This window comes from Carassius gibelio, chromosome A22, assembly GCF_023724105.1.
Source record: "Carassius gibelio isolate Cgi1373 ecotype wild population from Czech Republic chromosome A22, carGib1.2-hapl.c, whole genome shotgun sequence".
Classification (NCBI taxonomy): domain Eukaryota; kingdom Metazoa; phylum Chordata; class Actinopteri; order Cypriniformes; family Cyprinidae; genus Carassius; species Carassius gibelio.
Window position 1 is genome coordinate 9,245,193 of NC_068392.1, and position 25,952 is coordinate 9,271,144.

Here is a 25,952-nt window from a genome sequence, read left to right on the forward strand (position 1 = left end):
TTAATTTCTCAAGTCTGCATATTAGCATTTCTTTGTTTGTTTTTTCAGCATTTATATATTACATTTTGAACTGATAGACTTCATTTTATGGGACAGTTCAAGGGTAGACACTAAGGGGACCTCGAATCGGGACTCAGTGAAATATAGACATACGTTCAGAACAAAATCATTTTTATGTGAACTGTTAGTAAATGATAGAATATTCCCTCCAGAGACAACACATCAGTGTGTCCTATCGCGTGACTTCCTGGCATCACGACACTTAACTTTAGACACGTACCTAAAGTTAGACGAACGTTTAAACGTCAAGAATGTGTAAAATGTACATATTCACTAAAATTGTTGTGAGCTCAGTCCGCTTTACTCGCAAATCATCTCAAAAGCGCAAGCATGTTAAACATAGTCCAGTGCCTCAGTCAGAACGGTTTAATAGCGAGGATATTAGCGAAGTTTCAATACAAACATTTTTCCTAAAGGTCTTTTCATCACCCCAGAAATACTGTTAACATTTCAGTTTTACGTTTTTAAAGCTGACTGGGTGGTTATTATTTGACGCAATATAGTATAATAACCTAAGTGACCTTATTGTTAAAAATTAACATAAAATTACTCCGTTGACCATATACCCGTACCTATACCATACACATATTTCATATTCTCTACTCCCATCATATATGACTTGTATATATAATAACGGTAGCAATTTATTTGGGTTTGTCCTCCAAGGGACAGATATCGTCCAGATAGTCGTCTGCAAAGTTGAGCATCTGTTGTAGAGCGGTGAGCAGCAGGACGTCACAGTTGAGCTCCAGCTCCAGCTCCTGACTGTAGTTCTTCACAGGTAACACACAAGACACCGGGACACCCAACCGAGAGCTCACCTCCTGCACCTGCACACACAAAACAACATCTCCCTCACTCCGAGTCCTGGAGGAACAGACCATGTGATCATCTGACGCCTCTCACCTTGGACTTGATGTAGGGACTGAGATAGATGTTTTGAAGGTCCTTCTCCACTAGAGGACATGCTTCGTCTACTTTTGTCATCAAGACGATCTGAGCAATGCCTGAAATTAAGGTACATTGTGTGCAACTATCAGGTAGATCAATGTATAACCTAATATTGTATTAGTCACAAGGTGCAATTATGTTTTATTACCCAGTGAGTTCACTTTTCTGCGTACGGAAGCAAGTTTTTCCTGTAGTTTATCAGACATGAGGGAGATTTTGGTGGCGTCTATCACATACACCACACAGTGGATCTTCTCCTGTAGAGATGCAGGTCTGGAGGCCTTTTGCTCATCAGGTTGAAACGGTTCTGTTGGGTTGAACTGAATCCAGAGGATTTGGCATAAAACAAACATAATTCCCACTTCAACCTTCATTTATTTAGGTGATGAGTGCACTTACTTTATAGCGATCATGTACGCGACCCTGAAGAATGCTGCTGATGTCCTCAATATCCAGTCCTGCACCGGTTTGCTCCTCGAGTCCCATGGTGTCACACAACACAAACGGCAATGGCTTTCCCTCACGACCGTCTTTCACTGGATATGTGCGAAACTACCAACCAAGAAGAGAATAACATCAAGACCTGAAGTCATCAAGAGATGTTCCCTGAGCTCTAACAGGAAACATGATGATCGTATTGAATCTGTACCTGTGTGGTGAGACTAGTGCCTGCAGATCCTGACATGGCTTTGCTGGTAATGCGGCCCATGAAGATGGAGTTGATGGAGTTGAAGAAACTGGATTTCCCAGCACCTACAGGACCGATCATTAGGATTCTGACCCGACTCAATGACGTCACCAGGGGTTTATAATTCCTGATCATTTCCATGAGCTTGTCTTTTCGTCTACAACACGGATCACATTTGTATAGCTGTATATCAAATTACACAATGATCAAACAAAGCCAAAAAACTGAGTCAAAACCTACTCAGCTTTCCACAGGACGTTCCTCCAAGGCTTCTCCTCAGAACTGACTGCACAGACTGGCAAATAATAAATAAAATGTTTACAATAAAGATTAAGGTAAGTTCCTTAAAAAGACTGAAACTTCTTGTATTGGATTATATATGGTTAAAAACAAATCTGGTGACTGGCTTACTCTGCTCCACTTTGTACACCTCAAATTCACTCAGTCGAGCGTCGTTCCCATACATTGTTGTCGGGTTAACAGTGAATGCACTGGCTCCAGTATTATACAGTATTGGTTGATTGTTGTAGCAAAAGTACACCTGTTGACCAAAGTTGGGCCCTGCACCGTCATCGACCCGTGCATTATAGCCGCTGTTCATTTTGATGCACACAGGGATCTTGCCTTGAAAGCTGAACAGAAAAGCCTCATCATCAGTAATATACTGACCACTTTGAGTGTAATCTACACTAGTGTATCCACCAAAGATGTAGCCTGAATGGTTGTAGGCTACAAGTAAGGTGGGACCCTGACGGTCACATCGCTGATGGAAGGCAGAAGCTTGATATCCATGGACTGAAGCTTTGTAGAGAAGAGTCAGCTCCACATTGCCCAGCAAACCACAGAGCTGCTTTCTTTGCTCTTCTGTTAAACTAGAAGCGAGTGGAGCGTTGTGAGTCCTGGATGCCATAATAACTGGATGCTTCTAAACAAGAAAAAGCACATATTTGATCCTGTGTAACAGACACACATAGACACGAGCAGAGTCAGCAGACACATGACTCGTTTTCTGAAAGCCCTACACGAATCGAAACTGAAACTAAAGCAATCTGCTAGAATAAAAGTGTCTTATTTATTGTATATAAACATTGCGTATTTCTGCATTATATTTTTTACTTTTATACATGTCATATTGACTACTTACTTTTACCTTTCTCTATGAAGAAATAATGAAACGCTCCTTCAGTAAATCCACAGGCGAACGCGTCGCGTCGAGCTCCCTCTAATCAAACAACAGTCTAGTAAACAAACCTGTTCTCCTTAATCTAAATTATATTATGTTGTCGCTGACTGAAGCTTATCGTTGACCTGTTCGCGTTATAGTTGTTAAACTGCGAGTTGAAAACGAATAGGATGATAACGCGTTGTTATTGTACAGCCAAAATAACAGGAAGCGGATGACACCGGAGGCTTCGCACCTTAAATACCACACACTTTTATTTTAAAATGAAGGCGGGTAGCAGATTTTCAGTCATCTTTGGAGTCATTTCGACTCTTTCGTTTATTTGGCGTTTAGCGAATGATATTTTAACTGCGTTAAGAATTCATAAGCCTTTACTATTCATTAGAATAGAAGTGCGTGTAAAAAAGTACAGGGAAATTACACAAACTGAGTAAAAGTTAAAAAATGTGTAGGCTACTCAGTTATCTGTATGCGTCATCTACTTTGTAAACCTCACACATTGTTGTCGTATTAACACCAAATACATACCCTCTTTGGTTATTGTAAAACTGTTGACCAAAGTCAGGCCCTCCAGCGTCATCGACACGTGTTTACTTCGATGTACAAATTAATCTTGCCTTTAAAGCTGAATAAGAATCTGTCCTGGGGCCTGTACCATGAAGCTAGATTTGCTGGCTAGCCAGGTAAGTTTCATGTTAGTTTGCACCAATCCTGGGCTTTAGGTACCACGTAAGTGGCTTGGCTTTTAGCAGCATTCATTGCCATAGTAACCTACACTCCACTGTTAACCTGCTCTGGGGCAGGTTATGTTCTGGGTTAGAGATCTCAAACTGAAGTTGGACCAATCAGATGTGAGAAAAGTGACACATGTCTGACACAAAGTCACTCCAGTTTATCTTGCTCCAATTTAAAGGTCACTAAAGCAAAAAAAAAAATGTTTTTATTAAAAATAATAATAATAATAGGAGAAGTCTGGCTTTAATGGTAATTACTGAGTCATTTTATGATTTATATAATTATTGTGATTCATATTATTATTTATCTTTTACACACATACAATTTTAGTTTAACAGTTATTATTAATAGTTTTTTTTAATAACTATTAATGTATACAGATAATATAAATAGCTGTAGTATCAAAAGATTGCACTATTTAAAAAATAAAAAATCTGGCTTTACATGTTCGAGTCTCTATCACTATATATTTTCATACACTAACTTAACAAGTTTAACTTGTCACTGCACTAATACAGCAAGATTATTTATTTTATTTGTCCACCTTCATTTTTCATATGACATTTAAATTTGTCATATTCTTCAATCTCTTAACCTTAAGCAAAACCTTTAACCTTTAGTTTTGAATCTCAATGGTCTCTCACAAGAAGTAAATCAAACTTGCTTTGTGTTGCAAGGCTTGTGATTGGCTGTTTGCCAGTGATGTCACACATTCATGTGCACGCGCTCCACAAACTCAGGATCAAAGCCTGAGTTGACAAAGAAAGTTGATTAACAGCATCGTGGTACCAATAAAGCCGGATTGGAGAGGTTTGGTTTTGTCAACTCAAAACTAATCCTGTAACTCTGAATTTGTTCAGCTACCATCATGGTACAGGCCCCTGGTCAGTAATATACAGCCCTTGACTATAATATACACTAGTGTATCCACCAAAGATATAAACTGAATAATTGTAGGCTACAAGTAAGGCTATGGCATACGTTCTAATATTTATTTCTATGTTTTGTGCATGCATGTAAATAGTGCTTGTTTTTAGAGTCTCTTAGGTTTCACAGCTTCCGCACGAAAACGTTCCTGTTTTTCTTCTGTGAACCTCCCAATTTATGTTCCCCTTGAACAGCACTGCTCTCATTGAAAGTGACTCACAACTAGGGCTGTTCGATTCCACAATTTTTGGAATCGATTCCGATTCCAATTCCTGGTCCTGGAATTGATTCCTCACTATTGTTTCTCGAATCTTTCCCAAATCTTTTTTTTTTTTTTTCTTTTTTAGATTAAAAGGAACCTAATCTAACCATGATGACTGCAGGATAGGTTGTATAATGTATCCTTCCTATAATATGAAGCTGAAAAAAAATAAATTTGCGATATGAAAATTTTATTTTTTCCAGCTTTGTCCGTGAATTTAGTCATAGCCCAGCTCAGCAGGGACATGCATTTATCGCATGAATTAAATAAGAAATGAAGTGTCTACAATAAATGTGCAAAGTTCAGCTGAATGATGAAGTTTACTTTGTATACTTTGCATAATATTAACAAACTGTACACTGAAACAAAATAACCAGAACATTAATGACTGATAGAGCTCTGTCAATCAGATGTGATGGTTTCGGCTCACATTTAACAAAAACCCACCAACAAATTATAATATGGAGACATGTAAATCAGCTAATCAACTCAAAACACCTGCAAAGGTTTCCTGAGCTTTCAAAATGGTCTCTCAGTTTGGTTCAGTAGGCTACACAATCATGGGGAAGACTGCTGATCTGACAGCTGTCCACAAGACAATCACTGACACCCTTCACAAGGAGGGTAAGCCACAAACAATCATTGCCAAAGAAGCTGGCTGTTCACAGAGTGCTGTATCCAAGCATGTTAACAGAAAGTTGAAAGGAAAAAGCGTGGAAGAAAAAGATGCACAACCAACCGAGAGAACCGCAGCCATATGAGGACTGTCAAGCAAAATTGATTCAAGAATTTGAGTGAACTTCACAAGGAATGGACTGAGGTTGGGGTCAAGGCATACAGACGTGTCAAGGAATTTGGCTACAGTTGTCATATTTCTCTTATTAAGCCACTCCTGAACCACAGACAATGTCAGAGGTTTCTTACCTGGGCTAAGGAGAAGAAGAACTGGACTGTTGCCATTGGTCCAAAGTCCTCTTTTCAGATGAGAGCAAGTTTTGTATTTCATTTGGAAACCAAGGTCCTAGAGTCTGGAGGAAGGGTGGAGAAGCTCACAGCCCAAGCTGCTTGAAGTCCAGTGTTAAGTTTCCACAGTCTGTGATGATTTGGGGTGCAATGTCATCTGCTGGTGTTGGTCCATTGTGTTTTTTGAAAACCAAAGTCACTGCAAATTGTAAACCAGAACATTAATGATTGATAGAGCTCTGTCAATCAGATGCGCTCTCGTCCACTGATCTATGCTTGTGACGTATTATTTATAATTATTATTGGCTGATAGAAATTTTTAAAAAAAATTTTTTAGATGGTAATAAGATCAAGACCCTCAGTGACGTCATGATCTATCTGTTCATGCAGCGCTCAAAATTGTGGACAAGCCAGTTCCACCGTAAAATAACCTCTGAATCTAATATATATATATATATATATATATATATATATATATATATATATAAAATTGAAAATAATCTTTTATCTCACAACTGTTGTAATTATGGCTTACATCCTATAATTCAAATGATCAGGGCCGGCTCGTTTTCTTTTTGTTTATTTTCATGAATTTAAATGTGTGCAGCCTTTGTCGGATATAGCCTTCTGTTAGAGAGACTCCCATAGATATGTTTTGTTGAACTGAAAAATACTCTGAATGAGGAGTCGATTCCAGCCTTTGGAATCTCGATTTCCAATTCTTTTTGGATTCGATTCCCAGCTCTACTCATAGCCAATATATTTTCTTGGACTTGTATTATCCGATAACATTATAAAAGCATTCAGCCCTTTAAGTCTTGTTTACAACAGCAACATTGAACCACAATTGAAAGGCACATCCAGTCATATAGTCAAAAAGATCTATGCATAAAGGAATAGAAGACCAGGGAAGGCTGTGACATGTTTTTTGCTTTAACGTGCTCAATTTAATAACTGATATCTTTCTGTAATATAACAATTATATTTTACAAACCGTCCACATTTGTTCACATAGAGGCAAAGAAATATACTACAACAGAGCATCATACATGCAATCATCCATTAGCATTCAGTTTACAGAAACCGGCTCAAAAGGAAACTTTGTGCCAGCCGCTATTTATAGGAAGTTGTTCTCCACTCAACCAGCATCGTCCAGATAGTCGTCTGCAAAGTTGAGCATCTGTTGTAGAGCGGTGAGCAGCAGGACGTCACAGTTGAGCTCCAGCTCCAGCTCCTGACTGTAGTTCTTCACCGGTAACACACAAGACACCGGGACACCCAACCGAGAGCTCACCTCCTGCACCTGCACACACAAAACAACTCATTTACATTTATGGATTTAGCAGATACTTTTATTCAAGCTACCTACAATAGAAGGACATAAACAATTCATCACAGAGCCAATAATATTCATAGTGTACAATACCAGATTTATTAGAAAGCTAGACTAGGAAAAGAGCAGATGAAAGAAGATCAATATGAGTAAGTGTATTGGTTTAAGGTTGTGGAGTGGTTAAGTGTTTGCAGAAGTGATGTGTCTTAAGGTGCTTCGTGAAAGTTGTGATTCTCTCAGCTGTTTGGGTAGAGTTTGGCTGCTCGTTCCACCAGTGAGGAGCAGAGAGTGTTTTGGAAAGTGACTCTGGAAACAGTTTATGTGCTCATGTCTCACCTTTGACTTGATGTAGGAACTGACATAAAGGCTTTGAAGATCTTTCTCCACCTCAGGACAAGCTTCATCTACTTTTGTCATCAAAACCATCTGAGGAATGGCTGAAATAATGTAAATAACTAAGTTAATAATGACACATTTGGCATAAGAGTTTTGCAACATACATCTAAAAATGCTGTTACTTTTCTTACCCAGTGAGTTCACTTTTCTGCGTACGTAAGCAAGTTTTTCCTGTAGTTTGTCGGACATGAGGGAGATTTTGGTGGTGTTTATCACATACACCACACAGTGGATCTTCTCCTGTAGAGATGCAGGTCTGGAGGCCTTTTGCTCATCAGGTTGAAATGGTGTGATGGGGTTGAACTGAATCAGGATAAATCAATGTAAAGTGTGTTGAGAAACTTCAATCTGAATCTTGGACTTAAGCATATGAACCGGTGCTTCTCAATAAATTAGAATGTTGTGGAAAAGTTCATTTATTCAGTAATTTAACTCAAATTGTGGACTCATGTATTAAATTCAATGCACACTTTAATTGTGATGATTTTGGCTCACATTTAACAAAAACCCACCAATTCACTATCTCAACAAATTATAATATGGAGACATGTAAATCAGCTAATCAACTCAAAACACCTGGAAAGGTTTCCTGAGCTTTCAAAATGGTCTCTCAGTTTGGTTCAGTAGGCTACACAATCATGGGGAAGACTGCTGATCTGACAGCTGTCCACAAGACAATCACTGACACCCTTCACAAGGAGGGTAAGCCACAAACAATCATTGCCAAAGAAGCTGGCTGTTCACAGAGTGCTGTATCCAAGCATGTTAACAGAAAGTTGAAAGGAAAAAGCGTGGAAGAAAAAGATGCACAACCAACCGAGAGAACCGCAGCCATATGAGGACTGTCAAGCAAAATTGATTCAAGAATTTGAGTGAACTTCACAAGGAATGGACTGAGGTTGGGTCAAGGAATACAGACATGTCAAGGAAATTGGCTACAGTTGTCTTATTCCTCTTTTTTAGCCACTACAGAACCACAAACAACATCAGAGGCTTCTTACCTGGGCTGAGAAGAAGAACTGTACTTTTGCCCAGTGGTCCAAAGTCCACTTTTCTAATGAGAGCAAGTTTTGTATTTCATTTAGAAACCAAGGTCCTAGAGTCTGGAGGAAGGGTGGAGAAGCTCATAGTCCAATTTGCTTAAAGTCCAGTGTTAAGTTTCCACAGTCTGTGATGATTTGGGTTGCAATGTCTGCTGGTGTCAGTCCATTGTGTTTTTTGAAAACCAAAGTCACCGCACCCGTTTATCAAGAAATTTTGGAGCACTTTGTGCTTCCTTCTGTGACCAGCTTTTTGAAAATTCTGATTTCATTTTCCAGCAGGATTTGACACCTGTCCACACTGCCAAAAGCACCAAAAGTTGGTTAAATGACCATGTTGTTGGTGTGCTTGATTGGCTAGCAAACTCACCAGACCTGAACCCCAGAGAGAATCTATTGAGTATTGTCAAAACGAAGATGAGAAACAAGAGACCAAACAATGCAGACGAGCTGAAGGCCACTGTCAAAGAAACTTGGGCTTCCATACCACCTTTATTAATGTAGATGTACCATAAGTGCACTTACTTTATAGCGATCATGTACGCGACCCTGAAGAATGCTGCTGATGTCCTCAATATCCAGTCCTGCACCGGTTTGCTCCTCGAGTCCCATGGTGTCACACAACACAAACGGCAATGGCTTTCCCTCACGACCGTCTTTCACTGGATATGTGCGAAACTACCAACAAAGAAGAGAATCACATCAAGACCCGAAGTCATCAAGAGATGTTCCCTGAGCTCTAACAGGAAACATGATGATCGTATTGAATCTGTACCTGTGTGGTGAGACTAGTGCCTGCAGATCCTGACATGGCTTTGCTGGTAATGCGGCCCATGAAGATGGAGTTGATGGAGTTGAAGAAACTGGATTTCCCAGCACCTACAGGACCGATCATTAGGATTCTGACCCGACTCACAGACATCACCAGGGGTTTGTAATTCCTGATCAATCCCATGAGCTCTGCTCTTCGTCTACAAAAGGAATCACACCTTTAAATTTAGCAGATTACTATATAAAATCTTCATCTTCAACATACTCAGCTGTCCACAGAACATTCCTCCATGGTTTCTCCATGACCTGAAGGACTGGGAAATATGGAATAAAGATTATTATAGAACATAAACTCAGGAATGTTCACATTTTAACCCTTAATGTCTACTGTATCGTATTCTAATATCAAAAGTCCTCTAAATTCCATCAGAACAGATATTTTATATATTAACATTTTTCTGACAATTGACTTACTGTGTTTGACTTTGTACACCTCACATTCCCTCAGATCGGGGTCTTCCCCATACAGTGTATCAGAATAAAAATCGAATGCATTGATCCCTCCTTGATGATGCACAACTGGTTGGTCGTTGTAACAAAAGCACAACTGTTGACCAAAGTTGGGCCCTCCAGCGTCATCATAACGTGCATGATGTCCACTCTTAACTTTGATGCAGACGGGCTCTGTACCTTCAAAGCTGAACAGGAAAGCCTCTTTATCTGTAATTTGCTGATAACACTGAGTATAATCTACACTAGTGTATCCACCAAAGATGTATTCTGAATGGTTGTAGGCTACAAGTAAGGTGGGACCCTGACGGTCACATCGCTGATGGAAGGCAGAAGCTTGATATCCATGGACTGAAGCTTTGTAGAGAAGAGTCAGCTCCACATTCCCCAGCAAACCACAGAGCTGCTTTCTTTGCTCTTCTGTTAAATCAGAAGCGAGGGACTCTGTGCTGAGCTTTCCCTTTGTTTTTTTATTCATCTTTGACAAAAAGACAAAATGCATTAGATAATAGTATAAAGAAAATATAATTTTGGCCTCTTGTGCCCATTTTTAAAAATTCCTGAATGGATTATTTATATATGAGCATGAAAGATTAATAAATACTGTAAAATAGTGTTAAGATACCTAATATATTAACTAATATTTAGATTTTTATAGTGAGTGCGTTTAGCGGGTGTTCAAACAAATAAAGCCACCTATAGAGGTCGGGATCGTTGCGTCACGTCGCAATGCATTGTGGGAATCGCGGTACAGAAGTAGATGTACTGTATAGTAGGCATTAGGTAACGTTGGTCATTTGGTCATTAATTTTGATTATTTTTTGGAAAATGGTTCAGTATTGCTGTATTGTGAACTGCTGTAATCGGTTTCATGATCGACAGGGCAAACGCCTCGTGAATCATATTAGTTTTCAACATTTTCCTACTTGGAAAAAAAACACAAGGTGTCTGAAATCACCAAGAAGCGTCAGATGGCTTGGGTCGCCACTGTACGGAGGGAAACCATCACCTTCGATAATATTATAATACATAGTTATGGTGAGACATGTTGTGTATGGTCTCTCTCTCTCTCTCACATACACACACACAAACTCAGACACAAACACATTACGTTTTCTCTAGTTTTTGGCCAGTAAGGGAGTCAGTTTAGTGTCTGTATTTTTTGTTTAAACATTTTCTTTTGACCCAATCCTGAACTTAATTTGCTTTTTGATATTTTTGTGCTGACTGTATTTAACAAATTTGAACAACTTGTTTAAAAAAAAAAAAAAAAAAACTGGAACGAACTTCAAAATAGGAAGTTAAGCGTCTTGTTTTGGTGAATGGTGGGTTGTGTCTGAGGTGAATGTTCGTCAATATTATACCGGATTACAGAACTACCGGAGGAAAACAGTGGATTTTTGCAAGTATGATAGGTGAGTAATTACTCCTGAAGTGTAACAAACCCGCATAGACAAGCTTCATAGCTCGCAGAATCTGATAAGTGTGTGTGTGTGTGTGTGTGTGTGTGTGTGTCACCACTGATGCTTGGTTAATGTTAACATTTCCTTAGTGAAAAAGATTGTTTTCTCCACGTTTAATTTGCAGATCCATTTATGATCTGCAGGTGAGCCTCCAGTGACTTTTTAAAAAGTGAAAGTGACATTTTTAAATTGATCGGAGGTGTAAGCGCTCACTCCACAGACCAGGATAAATTAACAGGGAAACTGAGGCTTGGTAAACTTTCATGTGTTCATAGGGATCGATTCCGCCTACAACCTCTTTTTTTTTTTAATTAGCGTTGTTTGGCTTCATTATTAAGTTTGTCCGTATAGGTATAGGCAACTTTTTTTGTCACGTTCTATAACTTTTTCTGGAGACTGGCTATTATCTTATTACAAACCTGCTTTGCGATGCCTCTAAAATGGCCGCCGTTACCCACAATGCACCATTCCATGACGTCTACGCCCGAGCTCTATAAGATTATGCTACCAACACTGTATGTTAATAACCTTATTAATATCATGCTGGAAGCAAAATCTGAGAGGTAGAACTTTTCGCTATTGAACTGTTCTAACCGTTATACCTATCTTTTTAATGGGAAGTAGCACAATCTGAGCGGGAAACAAATCGTCAGAACACCGGAAATGAAACTGAAACAACATTGATATTGCTAACATTACGATGAAACTGTTTGCATGTCTACAGACCTTGTTCGCGTTATGTTTAGGAATCAATCAAAAACTCCTTGTAAAAGAATTCACTCCAGCAGAGCTTCCTCTGGGCTGCCTGTTGAGTGTTGCCAGATTGGACGGACGATTTAAACCCCAAAAGGTCAAAAAACCCGCCCATTCAAAAAAAAAACGCCCAAACCTTTTACTGACAAAATAAAGTGATAGAATATGTAAATCGATGTTGATAAGGGCTGATAAGTTTTTAACTCCTTAAAACAAAATGAAGACAAAATAATATAAATAACGTCAGATACATTTCCCAGGTAAATGGATAAATCGGGGCAAATAATCTAGATTAAAGAGAATGACCAAATATGATTAAATATGTAAGCAGACACTGTCAAAACACACGCATCATTTTAAGGAAGAATTAACTAGTAGGCCTATATGCAAAAAGTGCTCAATATAAGTGAAAGGAAAATAGCATAGGCTATATCAGGCATTTCACTCTTGCTCATCATGCACACACCACGACGGTAAAAACTGTCATTTTTTATACATATACTACCATATGATTATAGGACAATAAAAAAATATTATATACATTACTCCAGTTTTCAGTGTCACATGATCTTTTAGAAATCATTACAATTTATTTGACTTTCAAGAAACATTTCTGATTATTATCAACGTTGAAAATAATTTTGCTGCTGCACATTTTGTGTGGAAATGATGATGCACTTTATTTTTCTGGATTTTTTTCATAAAAATATAGTTTAATGAACAGCATTTATTTGCGTTTATCAAATATATTAATTAAATTCGTTAATACATTTATTCAATAGAAGTCATTTTAAATGTCTTCACTCACTTTTCGTCACTTTCATGCATGATGAATATAATTATTAATTTATCTCTCTTTTTAAGGAGTGTTGGGATGATGGTGTTGAAAGCTGCTGAAATCCACAAACAGAATCCTCACATAAATCCATGGTCTGTCTAGATGTTGCAGAAGATAAGGCAGTCCAATGTTGACTGCATCATCCACAGACCTATTTGCTCTGTAGGCAAACTGAAGAGGATCCAGCAAGGGTCCAGTAATGTCCTTCAGGTGGGCCAGCACTAGTTTTTCAAATGACTTCATTACCACAGACGTTAGAGATAGGTCCTGTAGTCTTTTAATTCTGTGGTTTTGGATTTCTTTGGGATGGGGATGATAAAGGGACTTCGCACAGCTCCAGTGATCAGTTAAAGATCTGTGTGAAGATGGGGCCCAACTGGTCAGCACAGGATTTCAGACAAACCGATTCAACATGTTGCGTCTGCCAGTTGTTGATTCTCCACAGTGCTGGGGAATGGTGTCTTGTAGTTGGTGATCTCTTTCAGACCTTTTCACACTGATGCTGAGTCGCTAAAGGTGAACTGAGTCCTTAGATTTTCATAATAATTCCTGTTTGCCACTCCGATCTCCTTTACAGTGTGTATTTGACCTGTTTATACAAGACATTGTCTCCCTTCCTGTAAGCATCGTCTTTGTCCTGACGGAGCTGAGTTTTGCAGTGAACCATGGTTTGTCATTGTTGTAGGTTAAATGAGGCCTGGTAGGAATGTACATTCATAGAAACTGATAAATGATGTTACAGTCTCTAGCCCCTTTCACACTGCACGTCTGACCCGGCATATTGCCGGAACATTGCCGGGTCGCCTTCTGTGTGAAAGCAAACACGTCCCGGGATTGATTCCGCCATTGAACCCGGGTCGGGGAGATAGTAACATGGCCGGGTTCAACCTGGGACAAGCGCTGTGTGAACAAAAGCCAGATCTTATGCCGTGTGGAAGTGATGACGCACGTTATCGAGCGACTCTTTTACCGGCTGTTTTGAAGGAAGATCAACTTTCGCTAGGAAAACATATGTGCAAACTGTAATGAAGCAGAGATCAGTTAGTTCCTAACTTTCCACGTTGACGCTGAGATCGTTCGCTTGCTTCAGTTAAAGTATAACGTGCCTAATGTTTTCGACTCGTACATTACACGTCACGCCCTGATGTCACGTGTCGTTACGGGATCTTCAAGGGTTGTGTGTGAAAGCATGCACATATCCCGGGTAATCACTGGCAGTGTGAAAGTGCAAAATCTAGCGACCCGGGAACAATTCCCGGAATGCTTTAGCCTTGTATTTGCCGGAATGGCAGTGTGAAAGGGGCTTCTGTGAGCTTTTCCAGTTCAGTGGCAGCAGCTTTAAAAATACTTCAATCAGTGAGGTCAAAACAAGCCTGTAAATCCTGCTCTGCTTCATCAGTCCATCTTTTTACAGTCCTTAATACAGTTTTAGCTGATTTCAGTTTCTGCAAGTGGGTCGGTATAAGATGAACCAAACATTGTTTGAGTGCCCCAAAGCTGTCCGTGGAACAGAGTGATATGCATTCTTTATTGCGGTGTAATTTATATATTGTGTCTTTTTAGAAGCTTAATCCGTTCTACTAGAAGACTACCTATCTTAGCTAAATTACTTTTAAAATCGATAGCACTGCAATTAAATTTCATGTTGCCTAATTAAGTTCTCATGTCAAGAACTAAAGTTAAAAATGTGAAATTACTTTACATTTTTTCGAATATATATATATAGATGTCGACTCTGTAGATTACCTTTAGGTCAGCATTCTGTGTGAAAGAAGTAGCCTAGCTTCTCTCATTATTATCATCAACATAATCTATCAACTATCGACACACACTAGACACTAGTCTGTCTAGACTACTACACAGATAATATTTACTGCATTTGTACGTTGTTGTTGTTGTTGTTCATCTTATTCTGTGATTGGGTTTCTGTAACTGGGAAAAATACACGTCTGCAACTAATAAAGCAACATAATGACTGTTTTATATGGTTGTTCCATATTGTTTATTTAATTAGGGATTTTATTTTATAAATTTATTTTATAGATAATTATATATAGAAATAAGTCAGTTTTAAAATGAAAATTGAACCATATTACCCAGGCTACATACACTAAAACAATTTCAATGTGGGATTAACTTCCTATTTTCACCCATTGACTACTGCGAGAAATTGCCATCAAACTTAATTAAAAATGTTGTAGCATTTTGATCAAGTCTTGACTAATATTTGACATCAAGTTGATATGAAGGTGCCTGCTGGGAATAAAAGTAATTTAGTCTTATAAATGTGTATAAATTAATTACTTTATTTTTAGTATTATTCAGTTTTATATTCTTTGCACAACGAAACTTTTGAGCTTAAAGCACAAAATCTAAAAAACTCTCTTTATAAAAAAATTTTTTTTCTTTGTATATATAATGGCTATACAGATGTAGCTTCTTGAATTATTCATGTTTTCCAATTCTTTTCTAGTACTAACACATCATTCTAGTTATACTATAAACCTGATCATGGAACAACAGTAAACAAGAAACTAACAAAAGTAACAATGGTTATAATGTTACATGAAATTGATATAACTACCATATTTGCATTTTCTTGAATGTATTTTTTGACTATAAAAGAAGTAGAGCAGGCAAACAGAACAGAATAAAATTATTAAATCTTAAGATATCTTATTATCAAGAAGTAAATATCCTATTCTTTATATAATACACAGCACTTTATTTGGGATTGTCCTCCAAGGGACAGACATCGTCCAGATAGTCGTCTGCAAAGTTGAGCATCTGTTGTAGAGCGGTGAGCAGCAGGACGTCACAGTTGAGCTCCAGCTCCAGCTCCTGACTGTAGTTCTTCACCGGTAACACACAAGACACCGGGACACCCAACCGAGAGCTCACCTCCTGCACCTGCACACACAAAACAACATCTCCCTCACTCCGAGTCCTGGAGGAACAGACCATGTGACCATCTGACCGCCTCTCACCTTGGACTTGATGTAGGGACTGAGATAGATGTTTTGAAGGTCCTTCTCCACTAGAGGACATGCTTCATCTACTTTTGTCATCAAGACGATCTGAGCAATGCCTGAAATTAAGGTACATTGTGTGCAACTATCAGGTAGATCAATGTATAACCTAATATTGTATTAGTCACAAGGTGCAATTATGTTCTCTTACCCAGTGAGTTCACTTTTCTGCGTACGGAAGCAAGTTTTTCCTGTAGTTTGTCGGACATGAGGGAGATTTTGGTGGCGTCTATCACATACACCACACAGTGGATCTTCTCCTGTAGAGAGGCAGGTCTGGAGGCCTTTTGCTCATCAGGTTGAAACGGTTCTGTTGGGTTGAACTGAATCCAGAGGATTTAAGATGAAGTATATTAAAGAAAAGCTTCAATCTGAATTTTCAATTTATAGTTAAGGTATCATTCATTTTAGAGATAAGTGCACTTACTTTATAGCGGTCTTGAACATGACCTTGAAGAATGCTGCTGATGTCCTCAATATCCAGTCCTGCACCGGTTTGCTCCTCGAGTCCCATGGTGTCACACAACACAAACGGCAATGGTTTTCCCTCACGACCGTCTTTCACTGGATATGTGCGAAACTACCAACAAAGAAGAGAATCACATCAAGACCTGAAGTCATCAAGAGATGTTCCCTGAGCTCTAACAGGAAACATGATGATCGTATTGAATCTGTACCTGTGTGGTGAGACTAGTGCCTGCAGATCCTGACATGGCTTTGCTGGTAATGCGGCCCATGAAGATGGAGTTGATGGAGTTGAAGAAACTGGATTTCCCAGCACCTACAGGACCGATCATTAGGATTCTGACCCGACTCACAGACGGCACCAGGGGTTTATAATTCCTGATCATTTCCATGAGCTCTGCTCTTCGTCTACAAAAGAGATCACAACTTTACTATTACTATTTACTTTACTACAATACTCTTTGAATTTAGAAGCAAAATAATATCGAGTGAACTCACTTAGCTGTCCAGAGAACATTCCTCCATGGCTTCATCTGGGCACTGACCTGAGGAGCTAGATTTATTTTCATTATACAACTGATGAAATTATTCACAGTAATGTTAGCAGCATTACATTTTAAAAGAACTGACTCATAAATGTCTATAATTTACTGTAAACAACTAGTTAGTGATAAAAATAGTTTTCTAATAATTGACTTACCTGTACCTTGTTCCACTTTGTAAACCTCGCATTCAGTCAGTTGAGTGTCATTCCCATATAGTGTGGCAGGACTAAAATCGAATGCATTAAGCCTTGCTGTATAATATGATCCAGCCCCTCTTTCATGATGCACAACTGGTTGGTTTCCGTAGCAAAAGAACAATCGTTCGCCAAAGCTGGGCATTGTAGCATCATCATAGCGTGCAAAACATTCACTGTTAATGTTGATGCGAAAAGGAACTCCTCCTTGAAAGCTGAACAGAAAAGCTTTCTCATCTGTAATTTGCTGACCACTTTGAGTATAATCTACACTAGTGTATCCACCAAAGATGTAGCCTGAATGGTTGTAGGCTACAAGTAAGGTGGGACCCTGACGGTCACATCGCTGATGGAAGGCAGAAGCTTGATATCCATGGACTGAAGCTTTGTAGAGAAGAGTCAGCTCCACATTCCCCAGCAAACCACAGAGCTGCTTTCTTTTCTCTTCTGTTAAACTAGAAGCGAGTGGAGCGTTGTGAGTGCGAGGAATCACGTTGCGCGTTTTCTGATACATCTTTAAGCCAAGACAAAAAAGAAAAGAAAAACAGTGTTATGTTATTGTTCTTACTAGTTGTGGTTCACTTTGACTTATAGTGAACAACAGAGGGGTTACCAGGATGTCATGTTTGGGGGGCCAACATAGACAACTGAAAATATCGGCACAAAATTAAGCTATAATACACACAATCTTTTTTAATGCATATCTTTTTCTAAGCCAGGAACCCAGAGATAGGCACAGGGCCCCTATTAGGCTATCACATAAAAGTTAAACCAGGTCAACAGATACGACAGATTCATATATATAACAGATCACGGTGTTTGCCTGATAATGATTGACAGGTGTTTGCTTGTGAGAAGACGTGTTACACAAGTAGGTTACGGAGAAGGACAAGAGAGTTCTTTAAATGAATCTTACATCACGTTTGTATAGACAGGAGGTTAATTAATTTGTTTCTTCTTTTAAGCTGGTCCAGAAGTAGATGCTACTTTTAGGGCTGAAATGCTTCGTGAATTACTCTTAGTAAAACACATTAGCAGTCATTATTCGTAGGAGTTTCTCTTAAATTCGCCAGTTAGGAGCTACTTGTAGCCTCTTATAAGTTTCTTTATGAATGCGGCCCCAGTTAAAAAATTTTTTTTGATATTCTCATTTGAACAGTATGAGAACAGTATTTGAATGTTATTCTCTGGTTGTAAGTGGCTTTGGATAAAAGTGTCTGCTAAATGAATAAATGTAAACACGTATGCCTAGAAATATATTAGGCCACAGGGTGTCAGGAGATTTGGAGAGTTGAAATAAAAGCTATTTTTGTAAAACTATAAGAATTTCAATTATGATATGATTAGCAGAGGCAACATAACTTTTTTTAAATATAGTTTTATTTTTTAATTTATTATTAGTGGTGCTTGCCATAGGCAAATATTATTATTATTTTATGGGGGGTTGGAGTCTGTATGGGTTTGGTCTCCCTCAGGGGTGGGTGATATAATAAAAATCGAACAATTTTTTTTTTTTTTTCAGAAATACCATGATTTTATCATATTTGTCAATTTCACTATTATAAAGCCTTTTAAGGTAACAAAATATGAAAGAGTGTGGCAGATATTTAGGCCAAAGTGCATGGTTTAAAATCTTTGTCATTATTTTATCTTTGTTATTAAAAAATGATAACAAAGATACACATTACAAATACAGATATTATACAAATAAAGTGCTTCATTTTCAGGTACAAGGGGTGTATTTAGTAGGAGCATTAAAAAAAATTTATGAACAAATATAAAAATAAAAACTATATACATTGATTCCTATTAAAGCAACTGAATTAAAGTTTTTCAGTCAAGAGTATAGAGTTTTGGTTGTTTCATTAACATATAATTCACCCAAAAATTTAAATAGTGAAGAAAAATCTGAATGAGTTTCCTTCTTCTACTTAACATAAACTCTATTTTGAAGAAGGTGGAAAATCAAACAGTTGCTGGTTCACAGTGATTTCCACAGTAATTTCCCCCTACTATAAAAGTCAATGTGGACCAGCAACTGTTTGGTTATCCTAATTTTTCAAAATATCTTATTTTGCTTTCAGCACAAGAAAGAAGTTAAAATAGGTTTTGGACAACATGTGAGTGTATAAACAATGACAGAAATAAAATTTTAGGGTGATCTATCCCTTTAATTCACACGGCAGCATGTAGCTGTCCCTTTAAGAACTGTGCGCCTTCTAATATTCAGATATGCATCTGTTTCTTTCAGTTGTTTACTTTCATTTTAAACATATGAGTCTATACATAAACCTTGTGTGTTTTGACAGTATTAGCACAAAACATAACTTAGTAATCAGGCTCAGTTCGAAGGGCCGCACTTTGTGCTCAGAAAAACCGCACATCAGAAAAGGACACGAACGAATTAAACGTTTAAATAACCAGTAAGGATTTAAACAGATGCAAAAAAATGTGAATGAGTTAACTGTGATGTTAATGTATGTCGCAGTATATTAATCCCGCTGGGCCAGAACTGCAGCTGATAGAATGTGCGCAGCACACAATGCAACGATATTTTTTCGAAAGCAGATTGTAGAGAAATTTTTATCGCCCACAACCAAAACTATTAACATCCTACCATCGGCAGAAATCTAGGACAAAATCAGTCTGTTCAGCTGTCAATGCACTTCGATCCTATACGCTGTTTTGGGGTGGCAAATCTAATTTTTTTACCACCCTTCTAGACACGCCACTGCTTAAAGTTCTGCCAGGTAAACATTTCAATTAGCGTTCTGTTCTCACATGATGCGCTTTTTCTGAGCGCGTACCCCCGAAGCGCGCACTGTCAAACAGCGCCAAACTGGATTTTTGTTGGATCAGACCCATCTGCAAGCTATGGAAAAATATGCACAAAACAATCCACTTTTAAGTTTTAATTTATCATCAGAGGGACAGATCATTTCTCAGGGGAGGCAGGGCTTATCCTAGGGGAGGCATTGCCTCACCCAGCCTCCCCCTAGACACGCCCCTGGTGAACAATAATTTATGCATTTTTAACATAGCAGTATTTTGAAGTTAGCATTATTTCGCAGATCATGGAGCTCAAGGTGGAGCCAAATGAACAAGCCTTGCAATGTTTGTCCACAGAACTAGATTGTCACGCGCTTTCAGAAACTAGACCATTTACATAGAAATGAAACTAAAAGGTACGACAAAGAATGAATGACTGAATTAATTTAATAAACGTTTGTTAAAGAGTTAAATGCTTTTTCTAGAGCTGAGAAACGACTTTCGTGTGTGAAAAGTATAGCATGTCCATACAAATCTAGAAATTGAATATTTACCTTTGATATTTATATCGATGAAGCTTGCCTTTTAACACTGCATAAAAAACGCTAAAATGCTCTTCGTACAGGGTCAAAAATTAATACAGCACGATTTCAAGCTGCTATATTTTCCTTATTACCTTACACTCAGAGATGACAATTGCAACGCAGTATCTATCAGTGAAAGTCCAGCCTGCAGATCGAGGCGGGGCTCCACGTGTCGTGTGTTGACAGAAAATGTGTGCGTTATTGTTGGACGGAGTGTGTCTTTTTTAAAAAGCTAAAAACGCTGTGCAGTTTTACAAAGCCTTAATTATAATGTACAGTTCTTTATTGTTAACTTGACTCATTATGTCTGATTTACTCCAAGTAATGCAAGTAATGCAAAATTACTTGCAAGTAATGGCTGGTTGAAGGCTAAAGCATTAGCCTATATCCATGGATTGAAGCTTCATAGAGAAGAGACAGTTTCACTTTCCCAAGCAAGCCACAGAGCTGCTTTCTTTACTCATCTGTTAAATTAGAAGTGTGAAGAGCAACACTGAGCTTTTTCAGCCTTTTTTGCATAAGCTTGAACAAAATATTTATATACTAATATATATAACTTACAAAGTATATGTATGTATATATATATATATATATATATATATATATATATATATATATACAAATTTCATTTATTTTGTTGTTACTTTTTATTGATTCTTATTTAGTCCGAATATTTTTACTGTTCTGACTAGTTGTGGTTTCATTTTTTTACTCTTTTTTTTTTTTTTTTTTTTTGACTAACAATGCAATAGCTTAATTAATGCACACTTAAACGTATAAATTTTTAGCATGGTAATCTCTTGATGTTAACAGTATTTTCTAAGATGGCAGACGGCGCCTCATAGTGTGGAGCCAAATGAACAAGTCAGTTTGTCCACAGAGCTAGTTTGCATGGGCTAGCCACACCCCTTCAGAAACTAGACCATTTAACTAGAAATGAAACTGAAATGCACAAAAAGAACAATGACTAAAATTAATAACGGTTTGTTAAAAGTTAAATACTTATTTAGATCTGAGTAAATACTTGCGTGCTTGAAAACTCTAGCATGTCCATTAAATTGTGTTAGTATTGTTTTTGATTAATTATCATTGAAGGACATGGTTAAGTTGAGGAATTAATAATAAACCAAAATAATGACACGATTATTACCTGGATTATTATTCTGGATATTTTTGTTCTTATCAGCCACAGCTGTAAGTCAGGAAGATAAATATTAAAAACCTATATAGTATAGTTCAGTAATAGTATAGAGATAATATTTACTACATTTCACAATATAGCTTAATCTGTTATATTTGTTTGTTTGTTTATTAATTTAATATTTAATAAGAAGTGTTAAATTATATATCATTAAATGTTTATTTAATATTAATTAAATATTATCTCTCTCTCTCTACACACACACACACATATAACAAGCATCAAAGCAATTCAAGGATCAAAAACTGAACTTAATTTAATCAAAAGAAGCTTTTCTTAATACAGATTTTAGCATCTTGATTTCTAACACATCATTATAGTATTATGTACCTGTTTATGGCACAACAATATTCCAACTACGAAAGCAACAAACAATTATATGAAATGTACAGCTTTAATGATATGTGAACTTTGGCATTTCCCATTGTTTTTCTTAAATGGATATTATGAATGATTATGAAAGATCTGGACGAACAGAATAAAAATCTTCTTATTTAAGATAAGCCTACTTGTTTTGCTGATCAAGGGGCATAAACACATATCTCTGCAGCATTTACTAGCCTAAAATACATCAACATCATCCAGATAGTCATCTGCCAAGCGAAGCATCTGTTTTAGAGCAGTGAGAAGCAGGACGTCACAGTTGAGCTCCAGCTCCAGCTCCTGACTGTAGTTCTTCACCGGTAACACACAAGACACCGGGACACCCAACCGAGAGCTCACCTCCTGCACCTGCACACACAAAACAACATCTCCCTCACTCCGAGTCCTGGAGGAACAGACCATGTGACCATCTGACCGCCTCTCACCTTGGACTTGATGTAGGGACTGAGATAAATTTTGTAAAGGTCCTTCTCCACTAGAGGACATGCTTCATCTACTTTTGTCATCAAGACCATCTGGGGAATGTCTGAAATTGTGTCAATGACCAACATTTTGCATAAGAGTTCACTTTTGGCTAACTGGACATTTAGTATGTGTCATAAGCAAATTATAATTTAGCCTTGCAATAATACTTTGAGATCACTTACCAAGTGAGCTTATTTCTCTGTGAATTACAGCAAGTTTTTCCTCAAATTTATCAGACATGAGGGAGATTTTGGTGGCGTCTATCACATACACCACACAGTGGATCTTCTCCTGTAGAGATGCAGGTCTGGAGGCCTTTTGCTCATCAGGTTGAAACGGTTCTGTTGGGTTGAACTGAATCCAGAGGATTTGGCATAAAACAAACATAATTCCCACTTCAACCTTCATTTATTTAGGAGATGAGTGCTCTTACTTTATAGCGGTCTTGAACGCGACCTTGAAGAATGCTGCTGATGTCCTCAATATCCAGTCCTGCACCGGTTTGCTCCTCGAGTCCCATGGTGTCACACAACACAAACGGCAATGGCTTTCCCTCACGACCGTCTTTCACTGGATATGTGCGAAACTACCAACCAAGAAGTAAATCACATCAGGAGACATTCCTCATGGATGTCTGTAGGAAACACTATTCTATAAATCCTGTTGAACTTATACCTGTGTGGTGAGACTAGTGCCTGCAGATCCTGACATGGCTTTGTTGGTCACATGACCAGTAAAGATGGAGTTGATGGAGTTGAAGAAACTGGATTTTCCCGCACCTACAGGACCGATCATTAGGATTCGAACACGGTTGAGAGAATTCACCAGGGGTTTATAATCCCTCATCATTTGCATGAGCTCATCTCTTTGTCTAAAAAAAATAAAAAATAATTGACAATAACTGTATTATATGAGCAGCAACCAAATACAGGAAGATAAATTAGTGCAATCATGAAATTTCTTAAGAATTGTGGAACTGAATACAAGATTTAGGTTAGAAACGTATGTTCACACTCCATCACAGTAGGTGGCGGTATGCACCTATGAAGTTGATTCGCAACCTGTCATAGAACCAAAAGAAGAAGAAATGAGCAACAAAATACTGCAAAGAAGAGTGCAAACTTACATAGATGTCCACAGAATATTCCTCCATGGCTTCTCCTTGGTCTGAAGTTCTAATATTGAATAAAGATGATTTAACAAAAGAAACTAAGTACATTTTTAGAGACTGGACTCATACATGTATACAACATGACACACTTTTTCTGATGACTGACTGACTTACTCTGCTCCACTTTGTAGACCTCACATTCAGTCAGCGCAGCGTCGTTCCCATAGAATCTTTCAGCATTAAAACTGAATGATTTACCTCCTCGAATATACACAACTGGTTGGTTGCTTTTGCAAAAATACAACTGTTGGCCAAAGTTGGGCATTCCAGCATCATCATAACGTGCATAATGTCCACTGTTTACTTTATTGTAGACAGGGAACTTGCCTTGAAAGCTGAACAGGAAAGCTTCCTCATCATTAATATACTGCTCGACTCGAGTATAATCTACACTAGTGTATCCACCAAAGATGTAGCCTGAACGGTTGTAGGCTACAAGTAAGGTGGGACCCTGACGGTCACATCGCTTGTGGAACACAATAGGTTTATATCCATGGACTGAAGCTTTGTAGAGAAGAGTCAGCTCCACATTCCCCAGAAGGTCACAGAGCTGCTTTCTTTGCTCTTCTGTTAAACTAGTGTTGGACTCCATGAAGAAATCTCCATACCCTCTTTGCATCTTTAAGGCAAAAAAAAAAAAAAAAACGGCACGCAAATATAAATAAAAAAACCCAAATATAATATGTATTTTTACTTTGAAAATGAAATGAAAAATGTTATCGTTTCACACTGAAAAAAAAATTGCTAGAAAATGTTACTAATAAGTATAAAGAAACACTAAACATTGAATTAAATGCAAAATTTTGAAGTAGGAAGAATACCGAAAAATTTACAATAGTACTCTTGTTTTATTTACAACTTCGAATTTTTTTAAGCAGTGTATTAATCGAAGCATTAACAGCTGAATTAAAAATTGAAAAGGGATCTTTGGTTTTAAAGGACACAAACGACAGACAGAAATTGATAGAATTACAATAAAGTTTTTGCATTAAATTAATTTTGTCTTTCAAAATGCATAAAATGATAAATATATTTATGATTTCTATATCGGCTTACCTTTGTAGCGGTATCTTTGTGTGCGGAACTATGAAATAGCTTACTCTTGGTTTACCACCACACGGGTGAGCTTCCTGTGTCTGCCAAGAAACGTTTAGTAGGGGAAAAGTTAGCCTATCCTGGTTTTTAATTTTTAACCTAAATTACATTTGGCCAAGACGGCATTTTGCCCCCTCGGGTGGGAAAAAGCAGGGTTGGGTAAAATCAGAATTAGCTTTATTCGTTTATTTGTCATTTGTTTTTGTTTTTAAGGTGCTCCTGGTACATACATACATACATGCATATACATCTGAAATGAGAACAGAAAAAAAAACATTTTACTTTATAAATAAAGAGATTTACATAATACTTGACAGAGAGGTAATAATTAAAGATGTAGAAGAGGTACTGGAAATGATTTACTGAACACAGGTAATGATTCATGCGTAAGCGGTTTAAGCTGGAGATGGCATGGGGGCAAAAACAGTTTTTAAGTCTAGACGTTCTAGTGCACAGAGATCTGTAGCGTCTGCCTGAAGGGAGAAGTGCTAACAGGTTGTGTTTTTTCTTTATTTTAAATTAAAATTAGAGTACAAGCAGTTTTAGCTAAACATTAAAAAGACAAGCTAAAACTGTCTAACAATAGTAAAATGTAAATATCCATTAATGAAAATCAGCCTATTTAAAACAATAATAATAATAGTAATAATGTTGATGCTGACTAGTTAACTAGATAGCTGATGCTAACTTTGAGGTAATTTTCTTAAGACCCTGTGGCCTCATATGAGGACATTATATTTTTTGTGAATTTCTCTAAGACTGTGCATTCCACAGTTCTAAGACTGGATGTCCTGTACCGAGCACATTCAGGGCTTTTTTAGAGTTACCAAGAGATTGGATGTTTCACCATGACCACTTCCTCTCCTTGGTCATCAGATTAATTTAGTGACACTCTTATGGGAATATAATGATATTTTGTAATTACCCATTTTTAAATTGTGTGTCATAAATCAAAATCTGAGGAAAATGTTATGGGGTTTCAAATCAAAATATGACTTTCTGTTATGAAACAGGATGATGAAGGACACCGGGACTGAAATCATTTTTATTACACATTATTGGAGACATATAGGAAAATAAATTATATTTCAATATTATACTTCAATATTGTATATTATTATGGAAATCTTGTCAATTATTACTCCCATTATGACATTTATTTTTTTCATTACATATT

General features: G+C 37.6%; 2 protein-coding genes across 10 annotated transcripts; both read right to left on the reverse strand.

Moving 5' to 3' along the window:
* Positions 1-403: 403 nt before the first annotated feature.
* On the reverse strand, positions 404-20,550 carry LOC127943276 (interferon-induced protein 44-like). Of its 8 annotated transcripts, none has more exons than XM_052539620.1 (8): positions 20,458-20,550; positions 2,111-2,624; positions 1,940-1,994; positions 1,661-1,856; positions 1,411-1,563; positions 1,160-1,331; positions 967-1,067; positions 404-890 (listed from the first exon to the last, which is right to left on the reverse strand). In XM_052539620.1, exons 2-8 carry the CDS (start codon positions 2,607-2,609, stop codon positions 705-707), a joined length of 1,362 nt encoding a protein of 453 aa, XP_052395580.1. In that variant the 5' UTR covers positions 2,610-2,624; positions 20,458-20,550; the 3' UTR covers positions 404-704. The 8 variants fall into 8 exon arrangements, with proteins under 8 accessions (XP_052395580.1, XP_052395578.1, XP_052395579.1 ...); XM_052539618.1 differs by lacking the exon at positions 20,458-20,550 and adding an exon at positions 17,336-17,649 and having other exon boundaries at positions 2,111-2,345; XM_052539619.1 differs by lacking the exon at positions 20,458-20,550 and adding an exon at positions 2,850-3,089.
* Positions 20,551-21,890: 1,340 nt separating this feature from the next.
* On the reverse strand, positions 21,891-24,825 carry LOC127943279 (interferon-induced protein 44-like). Of its 2 annotated transcripts, none has more exons than XM_052539622.1 (8): positions 24,737-24,824; positions 23,795-24,299; positions 23,636-23,684; positions 23,185-23,380; positions 22,943-23,095; positions 22,692-22,863; positions 22,470-22,570; positions 21,891-22,392 (listed from the first exon to the last, which is right to left on the reverse strand). In XM_052539622.1, exons 2-8 carry the CDS (start codon positions 24,297-24,299, stop codon positions 22,222-22,224), a joined length of 1,347 nt encoding a protein of 448 aa, XP_052395582.1. In that variant the 5' UTR covers positions 24,737-24,824; the 3' UTR covers positions 21,891-22,221. The 2 variants fall into 2 exon arrangements, 1 of the variants encoding a protein (XP_052395582.1); XR_008149616.1 differs by having other exon boundaries at positions 22,243-22,392; positions 22,470-22,559; positions 24,737-24,825.
* Positions 24,826-25,952: the final 1,127 nt, after the last annotated feature.